The 22934-nt window shown below is 36.8% G+C and overlaps 1 protein-coding gene across 1 annotated transcript; it reads right to left on the bottom strand.

The window, feature by feature from the left end:
• Positions 1-13939: 13939 nt before the first annotated feature.
• LOC115996768 (adenylate isopentenyltransferase 5, chloroplastic-like) lies at positions 13940-15391 on the bottom strand. The gene has a single exon (XM_031236171.1). The coding sequence runs from the start codon at positions 15164-15166 to the stop codon at positions 14171-14173; it is 996 nt and encodes a 331-aa protein (XP_031092031.1). The 5' UTR covers positions 15167-15391; the 3' UTR covers positions 13940-14170.
• Between the last annotated feature and the right edge of the window lie 7543 nt (positions 15392-22934).

Here is a 22934-nt window from a genome sequence, read left to right as displayed (position 1 = left end):
CTTCCTTTCCACACTTTAAGCTTCAAAGCATCTATTTTGCCTCTATTCTCCAAGCTACACAAAACAATGTTAGTGCAAGAAGACAACCAATTGAAGTGCAATGGTATGGCGGAACTCCCTTTATTCACAATGAACGCATCAAAACATAAATTCTAAAAAAAAAGGTAAGTAACTAAAACAAAGGCAACAAGAAAGGTATGTAAAAAAATATAAGAGATGATTCTTGGCATGACCAAACCTTGGAGACTCTTACAAATTGGAAGGAAAAAGAGCACAATGCACAACACAATGTCAGACCTTGCCCACGTTGTCTCCACACGTGGGAGGCCACGTGGATCAGCACTGGAATTATTCCACGTGGTCTCCACGCGTGGGAGGCCACGTGGATCAGCAGTGCAAAAAATTTCCTCCATCTCCCGGCTTTTTCCTTCCACTTTTGGTCAATTTTAGCTCAAATTTTTCATGGCATAGCACCAAAATCACCTGGAATGTTAGCTCAAAAGAAACGAAAACAAAAACTAATAGGGGAATAAAAGAAAAAGAACAATATATACAAGGATAGACTTGGGGTGCCTCCCAAGAGCACCACGTTTCCCGTCTTTGGCTAGACGCGGTACGTGGTATCCTTCAAAACATGCCGACTTTGGGAACTTACCAAGCATCCCATGAACATTTGTTTCAAGGTATGCCCGAAGATGTAGGACATCATTGAATTCAAACCCACGAAAAGGGAGAAGAAGTTGTATTGTTAAACCAAGATAAGCATGACACACTATCCTCAATTTCTTAGGGATAGTTTGCATTTCCTCCCTCTCATCCTCTTCTATTCCATCCCCAAGGAATTTTTCATTTAAAGCACCCCAATGAACAAACACTTTCTCATCTCCCCTTTTTACCTCAACCAAAACATTCTTATTCAACTCACCCTCTATGAAGTTGCCAAAAGTGACAATTCCCTAATTTGCTCAATCCTTTCCTTTTCATCCTCTATCAACTCCTCATCCTCCAAAGTAAGATTATCACACTCATAAAACCCATTTTCACAAGAGTAAAAGGACATGCTATCCTCCTCACTCATCAAATCATTACCACAAAACTCAAAGGGATCATCCTCTAGTCAAAACAAGCATATTCACCAACAAAACTAAGGGAGTCCTCAAAAGAATCACAATTAGCATTATCAAGAGAATCAACATGAATATCCAATGCATAATCCCCACTCTCACAAATAGAATCATAATCACAAAGACCCATGGAATCATCCTCCCAAGAGCAAAAAGAAGTATTATCACACACATCAAGATTATCATTACAAATCACAAGGGAGTCATCCACACAAGCATCATAAGTGTTATTTTCAAAGGATTGAGCATATATATCATCAAGAGTAGTGTCACAAGTAGGTTTAAGAATTTTACCGTTTGGGTCTTCATCTTCCCACACTACCTCAATGTCTTCATCGTCTTCACTCTCAATCTCTTTCCCCTTTTGATATTCCAACTCAAGAGTTGAAACTTCTTCAAGCACCGGGGTGTCAAATTCCACTCCACCTCCTTCAAAACTCACCTCTTCCCTATCATTTTCTTTTTCAACCTTATCAACAACCCTTGGATTAGCTTCATAAATCGGGAGGTCATCTACAAGTGGGTAATTAACTCGTGACGAACTTTTCTTCATGAACTCCTCCATCATAGATAACATCTTTGTTTCAATCTCTTCTAATGGAAGACCTTCCAACCGGAGGGTAACAAGATATTCCTTCAATTCAATCTTAATTTCGGCCCTTAAATTGGTCGTGTCCTCCTTAGCCATCTTGATGAATGTTTCTATATTTTCCTTTAAGATCTCAATCTCATCCTTGGCCAGTTGGAGGTAATCACAAGGGGGTCTTTCACAAGGACTGGAGGTAGTATAATAGGGAATGTGAGGTGGTGTTTCATAGAAGGGTGTAGCTTTATTTCCTTAATAAAATTGTGGTGGAGGTGGGTAATTGGTATTTGGGTGGGAGGTGGGATACAAATGTGAATCATGGGTGTAGCTTGATGGAGGGTTATCACAAGGTAGAGGTTAATCTTTTATAGGAGTGATGGCTTTCGGTGCCAATTCGCAACTTGGGTCGATCTCCTTCATCAATTGAATAAGTTGGTTGTGAACACTATTCACCTCATTTTTGAAAGAATTCACTTCCTCTCCAACTACTCCCCAAAAATAAGCTTTAAAGCTCAACAAATCGTCTTCATCGTGGGATGTTGGGTTCTCAACTCTCTTTTGATTGTGCATAGAGGATGTAGCATATGGGTGTGGTTCATAGATAGGATAAGGATAAGGATGTGGAAGTGGTGAGTAGTGGTATGGTGGTTGTGGGTAAATATAGGGATATGGATGGTAATGGGGGTGATATTACTAAGATGGGGGTAGAGGATTTATCCAAGATGGTCCTCCATGGTGTGGATAACCATGTGGATACATATAAGCACTCATTGCCAAGCTTCCAAATGATTTTCAACAAAAATTTTTTGCACAAAGCTTAGCCAACAACAATAATTTGCAACTAAATGTAGTTGCAAGTGAGCCTCAAGATTTACAAAGACAACTGCGCTCATTTCTTCAATCAAGTAACAACAATAAGAAAAGAAAATAAGCAAAAAGAAACCAATTCAATAATTCTTAACAATTAACTTCCTAAATGTCAAAATACAATTCAAATATCGTTCGCCATCGTCGGCAACGACGCCATTTTTGAAAGAGTAGTTTTAGTGGTAGTGGAATGAAATGATAAGAGGGGAAAACGGAGAAAAAGTTCCACGAGTGTCGTGTTCTCAAGGATGACAAATTGGAATCGAATTAAGTGTTGACATTTAGGATGTTAAGAGGCAAGAGTTACAAGAATCACTTAAAACAAAAGAAATCATGGAGAAGTAATTTGGAAGCAAAAGTAAAGCAAGGGAAAACAATTAAAGAAAGAAAGGAGATGGATGTCCTATCTAGTTCTCATGTTTGATACTACTACGGGGGTTCTAGGCAATGTGACAATGTTTCAATCAAGGGAGCTCACGGCACCATCACCAAGTGACGTCACACACCGGACTCCTGATTCCTCATTTAGATGGGGCATTTCTACAAACACTTGGTCTACAACTCCTCCCGGGCATCGTCCTTCTGGACCAAGGGCAAGGATGTGGCCAATTAGAACTCATATAGACCCGCTATCGCGCAATCTATACTTCCCCTAACTTGGCTACCTATTGTGACCACAAATAGTCACCAATCTAGTCAATCATCAACCACACAAGATATATGAACCCTAGATCAACATTGCTCAAATCAATGAAAGAATTGAATCAAATCAAACATGATTACTAGATTGGAACATCCAATCTCCAAATCTAATATAGCTAAGCATATTAGATAATTGAAAAGAAAAGAGATCTAACATTCAATTGAAGATCAAAAGAGAGCTTGCAATTTGAAATCTAAAGACAAATGTAAATCAAGTTTAGGAGATACCAAATCTAAAGCTAGTAATCCAAAATCTTCAAGCTTCAATATCCCTAAGCTTCGTGCCTAGAGCTGATCCACGCAGCTGTCCACGCGTGGACACACGCGTGGGAGGCTACTGGAATTATTCCACGCCATGTCCAGGCGTGGACGCACGCGTGGACGCATGCGTGGACCCAAATTCTGTAACACCCCGGCTCGGCTATACCGTACATCCGGAGTAGTTACCGCCACACCTAGACTAAACCCAGCCAAGACCAGACAGAGTTCACTCTAGGTGCACAGGCTAACAAGAAAACTATTTCACATCATCATCATCATTACCCAACATATCTTCATACATATATATATAGGTGAGCAAAAGGTGTAGCTACACTAACTACCAGAATATATACAAGAGTTTAATTACAACTTGCTAGCCAGCTAAGTTCATCATGGCTACAAAAGATACATGTACACAAAAAAAGGGTTCCTCCCATAACCTTTCTAATCAGTCATCCTCTTCTAAGGGGCGGTACTCCGGTTCGGAGTACGTCCCCCATACAAGATGCCAGTTGCCCGCAACCCAGGTGAGATGATCCAGGAAGTAACTAGGAGTGTACATCATGGACCACTCATCCCAATGTTCCGAAGGAGCGAGATTCCATGGACAGGGATAAAAGACAACAAATTCTAAGGGATCACTCCCTTCCAACACCTCTACCGGAAAAGACCCAAACCTAGACCTGGCCCCATCCAGAAAATTTGGCTGGCTACTGCGAACCGGGATACGAGAGGGTGTAGTTGGGTAAGTCGGAGGAGGACTGTACGGTGGGGAAGGAATAGCAGGAACATAAGCCGGAGCTGGAGAGTCAGGAGCGAATCCAGGAGCATACGGGTCGACATCAACTAAGTACTGTACATAATCATCATGATCGTAGATAGGGAACTCCAACTCGGAAGGATCCGAGTCAGGTGGGCTACATGAGCCTACCCTAGACATCTGTTAAGAACACAACGAAGTGTAGTTAGCACGACGGCTAAGTAAGGAAATCCATTTGTCACTTAAAAGTAGACAAAGGTTTGAAAACATAGACAATCTAAAAGCTTTATAAAGTCTTACCATGATTTGAAAATCTGCCTGTAACGAAACGATTTATAGATAGTATAATAGCGTATAAACGTTAAATCATATAAAGCTTTTCTCAAATAAGAATGAAGTCATAACTTGCCACTCAAAATAATTTTCATGCNGGTTCCAATACATGGGATGCATCAGGCACATACCGCTTAAGTTGAGAAACATGAAATACATTATGCACCCGGTCAAGCTCAATTGGTAGGGCCAGTCGGTAGGCTAAATTTCCTATCCTTTCCAAGATTTCATAGGGTCCTATATAGCGAGGACTCAACTTTCCTTTCTTTCCAAATCTTTTGACTCCTTTAGTTGGTGAGATTTTCAATAGCACCTTCTCTCCAACTTGATGTTCGGTGAATTGTCATTTCAAATCGGCATAGGACTTTTGACGATCCTGTGCAATTTTCATCCTTTCTCGAATCACCTTGATTGCCTCTGTAGTCTCTTGTAGGTACTGAGGTCCAAGTATAACAACGTCGCTCTTGTGATTCCAACATAGAGGACTTCGACATTTTCGCCCATACAGCGCTTCATAAGGAGCCATTCCTATACTTGCATGCTAGCTGTTGTTATAGGAAAATTCGATTAAATCCAACTGCTCATCCCATGAACCTTGGAAATCAAGCACACAACCTCTGAGCATATCTTCCAATGTCTGTATCGTTCGCTCCGTTTGGCCATCAGTGGCAGGGTGCAAAGCTGTACTTAATTTGAGCTGAGTGCCCATCATCATCTACAACGCTTCCTAGAAACGTGATAGAAATCGTGAATCTCGGTCTGAAACGATATCTTGCGCTACTCCGTGATATTTAACCACGTGTTTAATATAGGCTCTTGCCAACCTTTCCATGGACCATGTCTTGTTCATTGGAATGAACCTCGCTGTCTTAGTTAGTCGATCGACAATAACCCACACCTGATCGTTTCCAGACTTGGTTCTAGGCAATCCCCCCACGAAATCCATCGAGATTGAGTCCCATTTCCACTGCGGAATTTCTAATGGCTGCAATAATCCCTTTGGTTTACTTCTTTCTGCCTTGACCTTTTGACAGTTCAAGCATTTAGCCACAAATTCAGCTACATCCTTCTTCATGCCCGACCACCAGAAATTTTGTTTTAAGTCCTTATACAGTTTATCCCCACCAGGATGAACTGAATAGGGTGTATAATGACCTTCCTTCATTAATTGTTCCATTATCTCCTTACACCTTTTGGTATTATCCACCTACCTTGGAATCTTACACTCCCATCTGGGTGTAATTCAAATGGACCATGTTTTCCATCAATCATCTTCTCCCTGATGCTCCCTACCCAATTGTCCTCTTCTTGTGCTTGTTTGACTTCCTGGAATAGGGTTGGAGTCACCGACATGTAATAAAATTTTATTTCCTGTTCCACCTGACCACACATCTGTATCTCCAAATTGAGTCTCTGAAAATCCTCGCATAATTGTTCGGGTAATACCTAAAGAGCATGGTTTGATTTTCGACTCAAGGCATCAGCTACCTTGTTTGCTTTGCCCTCCTGGTATTGGATTTCCAAGTCATAATCTTTGATCAATTCCAACCATCTCCTTTGCCTTAGATTAAGGTCTCGCTGAGTAAAGATGTACTTTAAACTCTTGTGGTCCGTATAAATCTTGCATGAGATTCCATAGAGGTAGTGTCGCCAAATCTTGAGAGCAAATACCACGGCTGCCAGTTCTAAGTCATGCGTCGGGTAGTTAGCTTCATGAGTTTTTAATTGGCGAGAAGCATATGCTATTACCCTTCCATTTTGCATCAAAACACATCCTAGTCCCTTGTGAGATGCATCCGTGTACAACTCGTAACCTTCCGCTCCAACAGGTAGGGTTAATATTGGAGCAGTCGTCAATCTCGTCTTAAGTTCTTGGAATGCCCGCTCACATTCTTCACTCCAACTATACTTGGTCGTTTTCTTGAGCAGGTTTGTCAACGGCTTTGCTATCCTTGAGAAGTCCTTAACAAATCTTCGGTAACAACCCGCCAAACCTAAGAAACTACGGACTTCCATAACTGATTTGGGTGCTTCCCATTCAAGTACAGCTTGTATCTTAGCTGGGTCCACTGCTATCCCTTCTTGGGTGATTACGTGTCCAAGAAAAGCAACTTCTCTTTTCCAAAATTCACACTTTGACAATTTCGCAAAAAGTTTCTTTTCCCTTAGTGTTTGTAACACTGTCCGAAGATGTCCCTTGTGATCCTCCGGTGTCTCAGAGTAGACCAAGATGTCATCTATGAAGGCGACGACGAATTTATCCAAATAGGGAAGGAAAATTCGGTTCATCAGGTCCATAAAGGTTCCTGGGGCGTTAGTCACTCCGAATGGCATAACCGTGAATTTATAGTGCCCATATCTCGTCCGAAATGCTGTCTTAGGCACATCCCCCTTCGCGACTCGCACTTGATGATACCCTGACCGTAAGTCAATCTTTGAAAACACTCCCGCTCCTTTCAACTGATCGAATAGATCCTCGATCCTAGGCAACGGGTACTTGTTCTTTACTGTGACTCGGTTTAGTTCCCTGTAATCGATGCACAGTCTAAGACTCCCATCCTTCTTCTTAACGAACAGTACCGGTGCACCCCAAGGCGATACGCTTGGTCTGATAAATCCTTTCTCCAGTAATTCCGCCAATTGTGCCTTTAGTTCCTCCATCTCTTTCGGTGCCATTCGATAAGGCGCTTTCGAGATAGGTGAGGTTCCTGGTACGAGATCAAGGGTGAATTCCAGCTCTCTTTCCGGTGGCATTTCTGTGAGATCGTCGGGGAACACGTCAGGAAATTCGCGTACAACTGGGATTCGATCGATTTCGAGTTCTTCTGGTTCGGAACCTTGCACTAAACAGAGGTATACTTCACATCCCTGGTGCATATACTGCTTCAGTTTCTGCGCTGTCAACAACCTGGATTCGTGTTGCTTGTCAATCCCTCGGTAGGATATTCCCCCTTCTGGTCCTCGTAACACAATCTTCTGCTCATCACACACTATCCGAGCTTTATACTTATCCAACCAATCCATTCCGAGTACTACATCAATGCCCTCAAGTTCAAAACGAACGAGATTTCCGGGACAGTTAGTTCCAGCTATTTCTATCGCAATGTTATCATAACCATTTCTACAGGCTACTACTATTCCCGAAGCAGTTTTGACATTTAGATCTAGCTCAATAGTAGGCCTTAATTTCAGTCTATCAGCAAATGCAGATGATATAAATGAATTGGTAGCTCCTGTATCAAATAACACTATTCCAGGTACTGAGTTTATGGGAAATGTACCAGTTACGGCGTCGTTAGCCTGNACCAAAAATTTATTCCAGACTAACCCTCAAAATTGGGCTAGGTTCGGTACACCGCGAAATTTTAGCGATGTACGATCAAAATAAATTTTCGCTGCTATGGGCTGATTTAATTGAATAGGAAGTTCAAGAATAATAATATGGTGTCTAATAATCCATTTCCTAGGATAATCGGGTCCGAATACCAGCTCCTAAAATTTTACGGTTCGTGACCGGCACGAACGATCGCAACTTAATAACAACTATACTTCCTTAAAAAAAAATTATTTTGAAGCATCGGTCACTTATCTTATGAATGTCATAGCTTAAAGACATATTTTCTGAACCTCAAACTTATCGAAATAGACGAGGGGTTACAAATTCAGCCTTTGTTGTCTTCATTGATGTTGTATCTCTTGAAGTTTTGGTTTCATAGAAACATGAATCACCTCATTTGAACACTTCTAGCTCCGGTTATGCTCGTTTTACTAAACTGTCGCCGGAATGTCCTTCAAAATTATAGCTTGTGCTATTTTTGACAAACGCGACCCCAATTAGTCCTTATACCTATATTTGATTAAATTGAGCTATTCTAATATGTTGTAGGCCTAAAGGACTTCATTTATAGCATATTATACCTCTTAATTACCCCACAAAACATAGCTATCTTTGGTACCTATCAGACATACCGGGTGGGCGGAAACGTGCGCGATTGCATGTATAAACTAGAGACAATGCAGGGGAACCTAATTAGTCGCAATTGGAACGTGCATCATCTGAAGCATTTTTTTAGTAAAAGAGCCCACGGTAAGACAACTTTATAAGGTACTACCAAACACTCTAATACAAGCATGCGTGTATCCCCTTCCTAAATACAATATGACGATAGGTGTAATGTGAAGAAACTATTTGGGTGTTTTAAGTTTGATGTGTTTGGCTTGTAATGTGAATAAACTATTTGTGTGTGTGTGTTTTTTTTCTTTATTTGAGACATGTATTTTCATTTTGGTATTAGATTCTACGATTAGACTTATTCAATTATTTGTATTAGTTTTGTAGTTGTGTTACTTATTTGGTTATAGTTTGTGAACATAAATTATTTCTTGTTCACAAACGAATTTTGATAACGGACATATGCATATGTTTGGTTATTAAGCATTCATGAATGTGTTTATGAACATAAACGAACACGTTCGCAAATGATTTCTTCGGTTCTGAACCATTATTCACTCCCTATTTTAGTCGTTTTTTATACTAATTGTCTAATTCTTAATAGGAAATTGATACTCTTTTATGTATTTGGTGTCTACAGGTGTAACTGCCTAAAACAAATAGCAAAGGAAGGATTTTGGAATGTTTTGGATCAATTTTGGAAGCAAAGGAAATTACCTAAGGAAGGAAAAGGAAACAGGAATCAAAATTGGAAGCTGCCTCACGACCGTGAGGCCCATCTGTATGCAATTTATTCTGCGAATTTCTGCAATTTTAAGTGGTTCCCAACCCTAGTTAGTTTTAGATTATTTCTCCTCTTTTCTTAAGATTTCCCTAGCATAGTTTAGATTAGTTTTACATTAGATTATTTAATTTCAAGCTTGGAATCTTAGATTGGAGTTGGATTTGTTCTTCACTATTAGTAAAGTTCTCCTTTTCCCTTTATTTACTTTCTTTTCAGATTTCTTGCAATATTTATGATGATTTATTATTGTTTTGCTTTGTTTACTTTTATTATGCTTGAGTAGTTAGCTTTTGGGATTTGGATTAGGGTTCTATTGCTATTTTTGATGTTAGGTTTATGGTTATTGCATAAAGGGGACAATTTATTAACCTAGGGTTTTTATGTTTGAATTGGATTATAAATTCCTCTTATTGATAATTGATGCGCAGCTTTTATTGATTTGTTTTGGAGAGGATTTCATCACAACGAAAGTTGGGTGAAAGACTCTGGCCTAACCAATATCAACCTAATTTTCCTACTATGGGAATAGGGGTAATTTGGGGGCTTATAATGATTTTGTGTTTTAAGGATATGATTGATGCATCACGAAAGTGGGGCAATCTTATCATAATTCTTGTTTATTGATTACGAAAGTAGCTTGAACCTGAATTCTTTAGTGCATTGCCAATAATCCCTTGGTTAATTGTTTTCCCTAATTCTGAGATTGTTAGTGCATCAGGATAGTAATACCCTAATCTGAACCCATTCTTTTATCATATAGTTATTTCCTTCTTTAATTTGAATTCCTTTTATTTTTCATATTCAGTCATAATTTGCTTAGATCCTTCTGAATTCCAGTACATTAGTGTCTAGAATCTTACAATTCATACAAGTACGTGCCATAGTCTCAATCCTCAATGGAATGGCATTTTTACCCTCTTTTCTCTATCACCATTTTACTCATCAGCAAACATTAATGAACATGTTTGTGAACATGCTTGTTAACAAACATATTCGTGAACGTGTTCGTTAATGTTAACGAACATGTTCGTGAACGTGTTTGTTAATGAACATGTTCGTTAATGTTAAGGAAAACGTTCGTGAATGTGTTTGCGAACATTAACAAACACTAATTAATGCTTAAGAAACGAACATGAACACGAACACAAAAACTCCAAAAACCTTAACAAACGAACATGAACAACCTATGTTCGTTTATGTTCAGTTCGTTAACAATCCTAATATATACAAGAGCCTTTTAAAAAGTAGTTGAATTGTATAACATAGAGGCTCTCTCTTGTTGTGTACGTTGGCACCTACAGGTACAAATTTCTTCCGAGAAATAGATGGCCTTGCGGGCTTAGTTATGGTAATATTTGACCAAATAGTTGACCATTCGTAACCTTCAGGCAACTGTTCGTGGGTACTGCTCGAAGTACTATTATGAGTATCGTTATGGTAGTATTCATCATGATTCGTAGGAATTAATTCTAAATTAATTCCAATTTAATTTTGAAAATTAAACTCCAGCTTAAAGTTGTAGGTTATTGGGTTTACATATGTGACTTTATTTCATTGTTAATGTCATTGTTAATGCTATTAAATCCTTCTTCTCTTATAAAAACAAGGTGTTGGGCATAATTGTTTATATGCTGATTTTGAACACTCAAAACTTTGGTTAGTTTTTCTCTCTTGCTCTCTCAAAATCGTTTCCTACAAAAAATTTGCCAACAGTTCTATAAAATAGTCGAATTGCTCGATCTTTGTTCTTGTTCACCGAGTATTGTAGTTTGAGTGTTCAAACTTAAAGTTGTTGTCCGTTTTATCCTGAAAGACTGACGCTACAACGCTCCTAGCATTCTCGAGAAGTAGCGAATTAGTTTCTAAGAAAAGTGTGTGTTTACATGACTCGAATTTCTCCTTCTTCTCTTCTTGTCTTGGGTTTATATTCTAAAATAAAAAAAAAAATTCCCGTTACACACAGACACAGATATACACGTGCGCACACGAAAAATGGAATTTAATTTTAGTAAATTGAGTTATGCATCACCAGGACTAATAAATAAATAAATATATATATATATATATATATATATATATATATATATATATATATATATACGCGCACCCAAAAAATGGAATTTAATTTTAGTAAATTGAGTTATGCATCACCAGCACTAATTTTATTAATAGGTTTTGGGCATATTTTACGTAATTACTCTTTTTCTTTAAATTACAATAAAGATATTTATTTTTGGGTGAAAAGATAAACTCGCATTTAGTATTTAATGGTATACTTTGGGTAAACTGTATAAATTACAGAGGAGAGGTAAATTGCACTAAAAAATCATGTATGCGACAGGTTCAACTAAGAGAATGTTGGCAAGAAATGAACTTGACCTTCACATACAAGAATTATACTCGACTTGCTCAACTATCCTTTCGAGAGTAATGATTTTTAATTACTTGATTTAATGGTAAGGAGTTGATCACACGACAAGGTTATCTTGGTTTGGCCCTACACAATATATTATACAAATGTGGGTGCCTTTCCTTAGATTCCAAAGCCTACACATCTTACACACTCATTAATCAGAATAATTGTGTACCTTAAGAACAATTATATTGCACCTTTCACTTTAGTATATAGTTTCCCTTTTGCCAAGGCCTCCCTTTCCAACCACATCAACCATTGATTCTCCCACCCCTGCCCTCACCCCATGTACGAAAGTTTTAATTTGGTTCTTACTTTCTAATAAGTAAAAGTCTAAGAGTATTTTGGTCATATGTATTAAATAGTTAAAAAAAAATGAAAGAAAATAAATGATTTATTTAAAATATCTCTTTATTTATTTATTTTAAAAGTATAGTGACACTCCAATGGAAGATACTAATGCCTTGTTTTATATATATCTCAAAATTAAAGCATATTCATAGGCTCAAATACGTTATAGCCCCTTACCATTTGTCATCTCAATGGTGTCCGTACATGTACTGTAAATCCCTTTGATGATACTCATGACTAAAGGTATAGTATAATTGAAGGTTTATAGACAACTAATTTATTCCTAGGAATAAAGCTCAAATAATTAGTCATTGAACAAGACGTAAACATACAATTTCACCATTCAACTAAAAAAAAAAAAACAATTAGACGTAGCATTTGACATTTTAAAACCATATATGCAATCCACGCAACCAAGTAACCTAAAGTAGTAGTTTGTCACTAGTAAAATTTAAAAATATATTTAAAAAAAAAAAAAAAAACAAGGTCTCTAGAAATGAAGGATCTCCAGAGATCTATGGAGACAAGACCATCTCCATTAATCTCGAGAGACCAAGGAGGTTGAAAGGATGAAGGTAGCCATGATGACTGCTTTCATCCTTGAACCCTTAAAGGAAAAGAAATCGTGTCTCTAGATCCTTGGAGATGAAGCTTTTGTCTATATGGATTTGGAAATGGAGAGGATGAAGGCATCGATAATAGTTGCCTTCGTCACTTCATTTTTTTAAGGTTTGAAGGATGAAGGCAACCACCATGGTTGCCTTCGTCCCTTCCTTCGTCTTTGAAGTTACTCCATGAATTTGAAGACGGAAGGTCTTCAAATTCATGGAGACGAGATAGTCCTAGCTTCATGGATTTGGTGGTCTTCCATCAAGATTGTTGGTCTAAGACCTTGTTTTGTTCTTTTAATTTAAAAAAAAAATACCCGGCAACATGCTAATTCATGTTACTTGGGGTGGATTGTATGATTTTAAAATGTTTAAAGGTTCAATTGCAATTTTTTTAGTTGAATAGCTTAATTACATTTTTTTGTATTATGTTCTATGGCAAAATTGATGTCTATTCTTTATATATATATATATATATATATATATATATAATCAGTTTATATTTTTAAACAATTGAAATTTAGTTTGATAAATTTGGAGTGCAACACTATCAAATGCATGCATTCTTTAATATTTACCAATGCAATACCATGAGCAGACTTTACATATCATTAAATTAAATACACTTGTAAACTTTTAATGTACACTTGTAAAGTTACAAATTATAAAAATGTATTTGTATATATCATAAAATGTATTTGATAATATTAAAAATTGAACTTTCATATTACAATCGAGTTTTTATTTGATTTATTGAGTATATATACTATATAGCTCCCGTTTTCTACTATTTGTTTTAGTGAAACATAGTTCAAATGAAAATACTTTTATTCATCATCACATGATTACCTCAATAGCAAAAGATTTATACTACTCTCAAATTTTATTCACTTTTACTCCATGATGCGGTAATAAAGATAATTAAGTCCCAAAAATGTCAATATCAAAGACTTATAAGAGGGGAACAAAAGTTAAAGAGTGAAAATGATAGCGCACTAAATACTTTTCAAAAGAAAAAACATATCAGAGATGAAATGCATGGACTTGGAAAGTGGTTCCGACTGCACGTACTGCCGCCGTTTTTTATTACACGAGAAATCGAAAAAAAAAAAAAAAAAAAAAAAAAAAAAAAAAAAAAAAAAAAACCAAATAAAAAAAAAAAAAAAAAAAAAAAAAAAAAAAAAAAAAAGTAATACACTCGTTCTTACATGTGGCTAAATCTTATGCATCCAAGTCACACCAAAAAGTTCAATTCCCTCCCACCTTCAAACTCTCTTAAAAGCCCAAACGTATACAAGCTTAATTACTATTCAAAATTATTGGACCCACCATGCTTACTATATATATATATATATAAGTTCTCACGGATTTTCATTGGAATATCATCTTATATATATATATATATATAGTGAAGGTGTTGTTGAATTGATTAACGGGTGGCGGTGGCGACGGCGGCGGCGGTTCCGAGAACGGAAGAGGCGGTGAGGACGGAATTTGGAGAAGTGGGAGGAGCAAGGAAAGTGGTGGTGGGCCCTTGGCAAATGAAGTCATGGACGATCATAGTGCTCGGGGCGGCCACCAGCCTCTCCCAAGCCTCGTAAGCTTCGGCACCCGAACCGCCACGTTTTTGGAACGCTTCCGTTGCGTCAAGGCGGTGGACAATATTCCAACCCTCCAATTGGGATTGGAGTCTCAGAATATTTTGCAGCTGGCAACTAGCCAATTTGCAAGTGTTGGCTTTTATGTTCTCAATGCCCGTTTCCAAAACCTCTTGCCTCATCTTTTCATCGCCGCCACCCATGATTCTGAAGTATTGGTCCATTTCTGGGACCCCGATTGCACGTTTGATCCCACGAGTATAGTCCCCCGCAGGGTCGAAGAACTCCCGGGCTTCCTCTATTAACCCTTCCTCCACCATCTTCTCCACGCGCTCCGACACGAACTCGTACAGGACCCGCATTTCCACGTCGATCCACAGGAATAAGCACTCGTACTTGGCCCGGAACTCCACGTGGTCTTTCACTAGAGCTTTGATGTAGGAATTGGACCCACCCGCGATGATCGCGAGGCGGTTCTTCCGGGTGATGGCGTCCACCGCCTGCAGCGCCTGCCGGCAAAAATCCGCCGCCGTGAAATCCGCATTCGGGTCCACCACGCCCAGCAAGTGGTGGGGCACGCCTTGGCACTCCTCCTCCTTCACCTTATTGGTTACTATGTCGAGGCCTTTGTACACTTGCATTTTGTCTGAATTCACCACTTCCGCCACGAAACGGGTGGCGAGGTCGATGGCCAACCGGGACTTCCCCGTCCCGGTGGCGCCCATCACGATCACCACCTTGTCTTTCCGCCGCCGGCTGCTAATATTCAGCCCGCCGTGGCAACTCACCATGGGCTGCGTTTGTTTGCAGAAACAACACGACATCATTATCCTCGTACTGTGCGTACGAATATTGTAACGCTAATTTTAATTAGCACGTAACTATTTTTTTAACTGAAAATTTTAATCAGAAATGAAAAACTAAATAAGATCAGAGAGTGTTATATATGTAAGTCTTCTTCTTTTTTTGTTTGTTTTGGGGGGATGTGTTTTGAATACAAAGAGAAGAGACAAAATGAAACTCTTACTTAAACTTGACCTGCACACAGCAGTGAAGTGGAAGGCAGGTATTTATTGAGCGTGGAAAGCTAAAAAGACGATCCGCTGTACTATTGCCACATGGGGTATATATTTTCATTAAAAACAAAATTAAAAAGAAAAACTTTCACCTATGCTATCTTTTCATTCCACAAATTAACAATATTATAATCACTGGATTTTTTTAATGCAGCCACTATTTCTTATTTTAGTTCAGAGTATAGCACTACAAGGAAAAAAAAAAAAAATGCTGTTCGCAACGGAAATATTCTATCGCGAAAATGTAAAATTTCGTCGCAAATCGCGTTTTGTGACGAAATTTTATGTTTTCACGATGGAATTCATTCGATAGTCTCCTGGCTTGTCGTATTTCATTTCGCAACAGAAATAATCCGTCACGAGCAATGGTGACAGAAAAGGCGACAAAATTTTCCGTCGTAATGTAGGCGACGGATATCAATCCGTCGGGTGACAGAAATGTTTACTTCCATCGTCATCACTTGAAAAAATATTTTGTCACAAAACTCATATTCCGTTGGCTATTTCCGTCGTGAAATATAACGACGGAAATAATTGTCGTCGTGATTCCATCGCTAAATTTTTTGTTACAAATTTCATCTTCCGTCACAAAATTCTGTTACACTTTGGACAACAAAAATCTCCCGTTCACAAATTCGTTGCCATAATGATAACAAATATTATCTCGTTAAAATCACATTTCGTCACGATTCTACAATTATATTTTTAATATTTTGGTAATTATTATTATTTTGTTAAAATTCTAATGTTAGTATTTAAAATTTTAATATGCAATTATATTTATAAACAAAAACACTACTAAAACTAAAATACAATATAAAGCGACACAAACAGCCGAGGGGACAAAAAATGACATGACTGAAAGAGTTGGACCAGCCACATGAGGACCTAGATGGGTATAGGAGGCACTATGGATAGTGTGTCGGATGAGAGGGTTAGCCAGTTTACCAAAAGAAGTCGAGTGGTTATCAAGTTAGATAGTTGGAGCGAGTAGCATGGTTAGCAAACTATTCAGATTAAAGAGCATAGCGGATGCGGTAATCGGTCATCTCGAATGCTGCTAAGTGGACAAAAAGGAGGTCGTAACAAGGGAAGTCAATTAATTTAGAAAGACAGTCGGCAACACGTGAGTTAAACGGTGAGAGTCAGCCCATCAAAGATCATATGGCTAAGTTAACCCGTCGTCAAGGAGACGAGAACGACCGACTATGTAAAGGAGGGAGCAGCCTGGAGAGAGCGGTGAGATGAGTAATCCGAGCACTTGGTAGGAGGCCAGAGGAGTAGTGAGGGCAAGTAGTGCGAAGTTAATGGCAATGATGAGCTCAATCGTTGTGGAAGGTTGTTCGACGCGAAGGAGACGGGAAACCGGCATGAACTCTCATGATTAAGGCATTAATAGCTTCATTTATTTCATTAATGAGAGGCTGAACGTTTTAATCATCCTTCTACATGTATAAAAAGCCTGAGAAGGATCTCAAAAAAGGGTTAATAAACAATTCATATGCACACGAGAATTGATAAAAAAATACACTTTACGAGCAACTTATTGACGTTTCCGGTAGTGTCGATGATTGCTTTGGTAGTCACCAAACCAACAGGTAGGGTGCAGGGGTTGAATTCTATCCACCACTAGAAAAACAAAAAAAAAATAAATAAATAAGAAGAAGAAAGAAGAAGAAGTATATGTTTAGTTTTATTTTGTCACTAGTATATAACCATTTGGAGATCTAGAAGTCAATTCATCACACACACCCCACGATTTACCTTCCCCACCCGATTCAAACTTACTATTTCTTATTTTAGAAAGAGAAACTTTCTTATTAGAGGTATTATAGTATTATTTTTTTCAGGTAAAAAAATACAATAATCATAGTTGAATATAATTATTTTTTAGAGAAATTTTAAGGTTTCAACACACTCATGCCTAGTATTACACCCAAAGTAGATTACGAAAGCTCTTAATTTATAGCAGGTATAAGTCAACATCTCCCCCATACTTTTTTACTTTAAAATTGTGTAAAAGGACATGGTCTTAGACTTTGACACCTCTGTTTAGTATACCCTTGTCTTGGGGGAAGTCAAAGGAGTCAAAGAACTCACATCTATATATATATATATATATATATATATATATATAGAGGAATGGTTCAGGTCGGATTCCCGTGCAGTTGTGCGGTTACACACCTTAACCATTACAATGGTCCACTTTAAGTACACAAACCACGTACCTTAAGCACACAAACATAAAGCACCTTAAAAACACAAACAACGCGCACCTAAAGCTTTAGGACGACGCACCTTAAGTACACAAAACACGTACCTTAAGAACACAAACCACGCACCTAAGTTTTTAAAATGGTGTACCTTAAGTTTCAACAAGTCGTGCACCTTAAGCATACAAATCACGCACCTTAAGAAGGGAAATAACGCACCATAAGAAGGAAAAACGCGCACCTTAACCTTTAGGTTCACTCACCTTAAGTTTCACCACTGACGCACTTTAAGCACACAAACTACGCACCTTAAGAAAGAAAACTACGCATCTTAAGAAGAAAAACAACGGACTTAAAGCAACCGTACAATCGCACCGGAGAAGGCCAACCGCACAGAAACTCGTTTCTACATATATATATATATATATATATATATATATATATTGCACACACCCTAAACTGTGTGCACTCATGTTGGGCTAAGTGCACACACTCTAGACTCTGTGCATCCGCGTAGTAAAATGTGTGCACTCACGTTGTGTCTCACCGTCTCACGAGAATGTGTTGTCTCATTTGATGATAGCATTGATTCAAGTTTATATATACACACACACAGTTGATGATAAGTAGGTGTACATTAACCATTTAACCACATCCCTCCATGGTAAGCCACAACGCCACGTCTTCAATTGAGTAAGGGCTGAACTTGGCCAACCCGGTCGACGCACAACAATCCCCCTCCCTACACCTGCCGCAACCTTTGACCACAAAGCCCAACAGCATGCTTGATAGCATTGAGTTTATTTGACTATCTTAAGCCAATTGGTGATAAGTAGGTATACATTAACCATTTAACCACATCCCTCCATGGTAAGCCACAACGACACGTCTTGATTTGAGTAAGGGCTGAACTTGGCCAACCCGGTTGACGCGCAACAATCCCCCTCCCTGCACCTACCGCAACCTTTGACCACAAAGCCCATCAGCATGCTTGATTCGATCCTTAGCCTCTTTGCCCACTAATTCCTCTCCCTGGACTAGACTTAGCCTGACCTACGCTCATATCCCATCCGGAACTAAACTCGACTTTCACGTCACCATCGATTCGAAGCCATGACCTCGGCTCTGATGTCAATTGATCGATCTCAGCGCTGCACTATGCTTAATTCCCAGTGGTTCATCAATCCACAAAGTTCTTTGGCTATATATCTTGTTGCCATATTCTACTTAAAACCAATTGGTGATAAGTAGGTAAACATTAACCATTTAACCACATCCCTCCATGGTTACGTCACGTCTCGAATCGAGTAGGGGCTGAACTTAGCCAACTTGACCGATGCCCAACAAAAATATTTGGTTAGCCCCACTCACATCTCCAAAAAAAAAATTAATTTTTTTTTCAATTTTCTTGATTTAAAATTATTAATATTTTCACTTTATATATTTATATTTATTATAATAAGTTATAAGTGAAAATTTATTTATTTACATTTTTATCATAATTATTAGTAATTTTTATAACTATTATAAATTTTAATTTATAATTTTAATTAAATATAAATACTAATTATTATCATTATTAAAATAAATAACTAATATTTTATAAAAAATAATTTAGTAATAGATTTATTAAAAATGAATGAAATAAAAAAAAATATAAATTTCTAACTATAAATCAAACAAAAAACTGTTTTTTTCCTTTTTACTATTAGTCAATCAAACATTTTTATAGATGAATTATGTTTTAAAAATTATTTTTCTAAAAATAATTTTCATGTTTTCAAACGGACCCTAAGAGAGAAGAATGAAACAACAAGAAGAAGATGAGCAAGAAGGGAACAAAGAGGGAATTAGAAGAAGGCTGGGGGAGCAAAAGAAAATCAAAAATTATATATATATATATATATATATATATATATATATATATATATATATATATGATCATATGAGATCACTTGTTTAGGTAAGATCGTGAGATCAGATCTTGTGCATCCATGTAATAATTTAATGGTCTAGATTGATTTAAGATTCTAAATTCAAGTGTGTGCGAACGGTGATAAAATGTGTGCGAACGACAATTAAAAGTGTGCGAACGTTGATTAAATGTGTGCGAACGGAGTGGGTGTGTCAAACAATCTAGACCATTAAAATTTTTTAGATTGATGTACAAGATTTGATCTCAAAATTTTTAATGGTCTAGATTGATTAAGACTCGAAGTTGAAGTGTGTGCGAACGGTGATTAAATGTGAGCGAACGGAGTCTGTGTGTCAATATCTAGACCATTAAAAAATATTACATGGATGCACAAGATCTGATCTCACGATCTTACATAAACAAGTGATCTCATTGGAACCCTACCCAATATATATATATATATATATATATATATACATATACATATATGATCGCGTTCTGGTGCGTACTGGCCGCCCAAGAGAGAACTGCGGACAAATCACATCGCGCCACGTGTCCGGAATGTAGTTGCACATTAAGTTATAAGTAGGTGCACATAATGTTATAAGTAGTTGCATATAGGTGCACCCAGGTGCATAAATGTTAACAAGGTAAATTACTTGCACCTGTAAGTGAAAATAGGTGCACACGTGCAAGTAAAATGTATTACAAGTGCAAGTAAATTGTACAATGAGCATCAATATTAAGTGCACCTAATGTTATAACTAGGTGCACCTAATATTATAACTAGGTGCACATAGGTTGCACCCAGGTGCATGAATGTTAACAAAGTAAATTACTTGCACAAGTGCAAGTAAAATGTATTGCAGATGCAAGTTAAATGTATTACAGGTGCAAGTGAATTGTACACTGAGCATCAATACTAAGTGCACCTAATGTTATAACTAGGTGCACCTAATTAATGTTATAATTAGGTGCACCTAGGTTGCACCAGGTGCATGAATATTAACAAGGTAAGTTACTTGCATTGAATTTGTAAGTGAAAATATTTGCGATAATAGGTGCATGAATATTAACAAGATAAATTACTCGCACTTGTAAGTGAAAATAGGTGCGAAACTAGGTGCACTTGTAAGTGAAACTAGGTACACTTTTAAGTGAAACTAGGTGCACTTGTAAGTGAAACTAGGTGCACCAAAGTTCCAGTTATTTAGTCACCGCGTCATTTTTTTAAAATTGCATCTGATTCGTTGATCTGGACACGTAGACGGCTGTGATTTGTCCGCAGTTCTCTCCTGAGCGAGAGTACGCACGAGAGTGCAACCCCAAATATATATATATATATATATATATATATATATATATATATATATATATATATATATATATATATATATTGTTATACATATAACAAAGTTGCTGCAAGAAAAAATCCATTCTGGGTTTCTGACAAGTAGAAATCCATTCAGGGTTTACTGGGGTTTTGTTTTTCTGCTTTCCAGCTTAAGCCTTTGCTTTTTTTTTTTTTTTTTTGGGTTGTTATTTAAAATCCTCAGTTTTTAGACTACTTTTAGGTAATAATAATAATAATAATAAAAAACGAGTATTTCCAAGAGTGTAATAATTCTCTTAATTTGTAACTTGGGTGTGAGAAATCTTTAACTATAATTTATAGATTAAGCCAAATAAATAATAACTATAGTGGCATACATGATACATCATTGTCCTCCCAATCATATAATTCATTCTACTATGCTCCTTAGTTTTCAAAGTCTCTAGGGCAATTGCAATCACGTTTACTAATAGACAAATTTTTAGTACCTTTTGATACTTTGTTTCACCAAAACAATTGTTTCGCTGTCGACAAGTGTAGCAAAATGTGGCCAACTTTAAAGAGAATTGATCTATTTATTAGCTGTTTGATTTGTTTGACTATTATTAGCTGTTTGACTTGGTTGACTTGGTTAGACAGTATATATAAGTGTTTGATTAATTAGTTTTTTATAACAACTTATTGTTTCAAAACAATAAAATTCAAAAAATTGCCCAAAACAATTTTTTCGATCAGTTTTTTGAGAAAGTCATTTTGAATGTAATCAATTATTAGCTAACAGCTCATTTACCAAACATTTTTCTACAATCAGCTAATGTTATCAACTAGTCAAACTCACTAATTTAAGAGTTAATTCCAAAAATAGTCCTTCGACTATTGACTTTTACCAATTTTTGTCTTGGACTTTTAATTTTACCACAGTTGGTCCCTTAACTATTGATTTTATACCAATTTTGATTCTTCTGTTAAATCTATGTTAAATGAGTGTTAAAACTGAGGGCAAAAATGTAAAATTAAATATTTTAACATTTCTTCTTCACTTTGTTTCCCCTCCTCCGTCGCAAGATTATATAGGGAACAATGTGAGTCAATATATTTAATTTTTACATTTTATATTAAATTGTTTCATGTAATAAAAAAATTTGTATTTTTTTTGTTTTTTTTTTTGTTTACTACAATGTAATATATACTCTGTAATAATAACTTTTTTTTTTTTTTTGTAAATTCTCTAACGGGATGTGGAGTGTTATTGTATATTTTATTGTTGTATTACTCTTTTATTATTATTATTATTTGATAGAAAAATGGTAGAACAGGGCATCACTAGGAGGGGAAACAAAGTGATCGAAGAATAAAGGTTAAAATATTTGATTTTACATTTTTGCCATCAATTTTAACACCTATTTAACATAGATTTAACAGATCTGATCTGAATGACCAAAACTGGTACAAAATCAATAGTTAAGGGACCAACTTTGGTAAAATTAAAAGTCTAGGACAAAAATTGGTAAAAATCAATAGTCGAAGAACTATTTTCGAAATTAACTCCTAATTTAATCGGCTAACAACTATTTACTAAACACCCCTACCCCAATATGTTAACTCAAAAGTTTCGATAGCATAGAATACACCCTCTTCCATCATATAGTTCAGTCTCAGGGGCTTCAATCTGATCGTTATCATTTTTAATATATAAAATGTGTGTTGAAATGAAGCCATTTTTTCTGATATGGTCAAATGAAACTTCATTATATTCTATCCATTTTCACCACTTGTTTCATATATTACAAATTCATAATTTAAATTATATGTGATTGCCCATTGCAACATAGAATGTGGAACAAACGACACATGCATGCTTAATATGGACACTTTAATTCTCCAATTAATCTCATTCATAGATATATCTTTTTTAATGCATCAGATTGGTTCTCATGTTCTTACGAGATGATTCTCATATGAGCACTAATATATATATATATATATATATATATATATATATATATATATATATATATATATATATATATATATATTTGTGTGTGTATGTATGTATGT

Source organism: Ipomoea triloba, chromosome 1, assembly GCF_003576645.1.
Source record: "Ipomoea triloba cultivar NCNSP0323 chromosome 1, ASM357664v1".
In the NCBI taxonomy this organism is placed as follows: Eukaryota; Viridiplantae; Streptophyta; class Magnoliopsida; order Solanales; family Convolvulaceae; genus Ipomoea; species Ipomoea triloba.
The sequence above is the reverse complement of the archived record's forward strand: the minus strand, read 5'-3'. Positions and strand labels throughout refer to the sequence as shown.

Bases quoted from the DNA above. Each gene is read 5' to 3' on its own strand.
- LOC115996768 (XM_031236171.1), bottom strand. From the start codon at position 15,166: ATGATGTCGTGTTGTTTCTGCAAACAAACGCAGCCCATGGTGAGTTGC.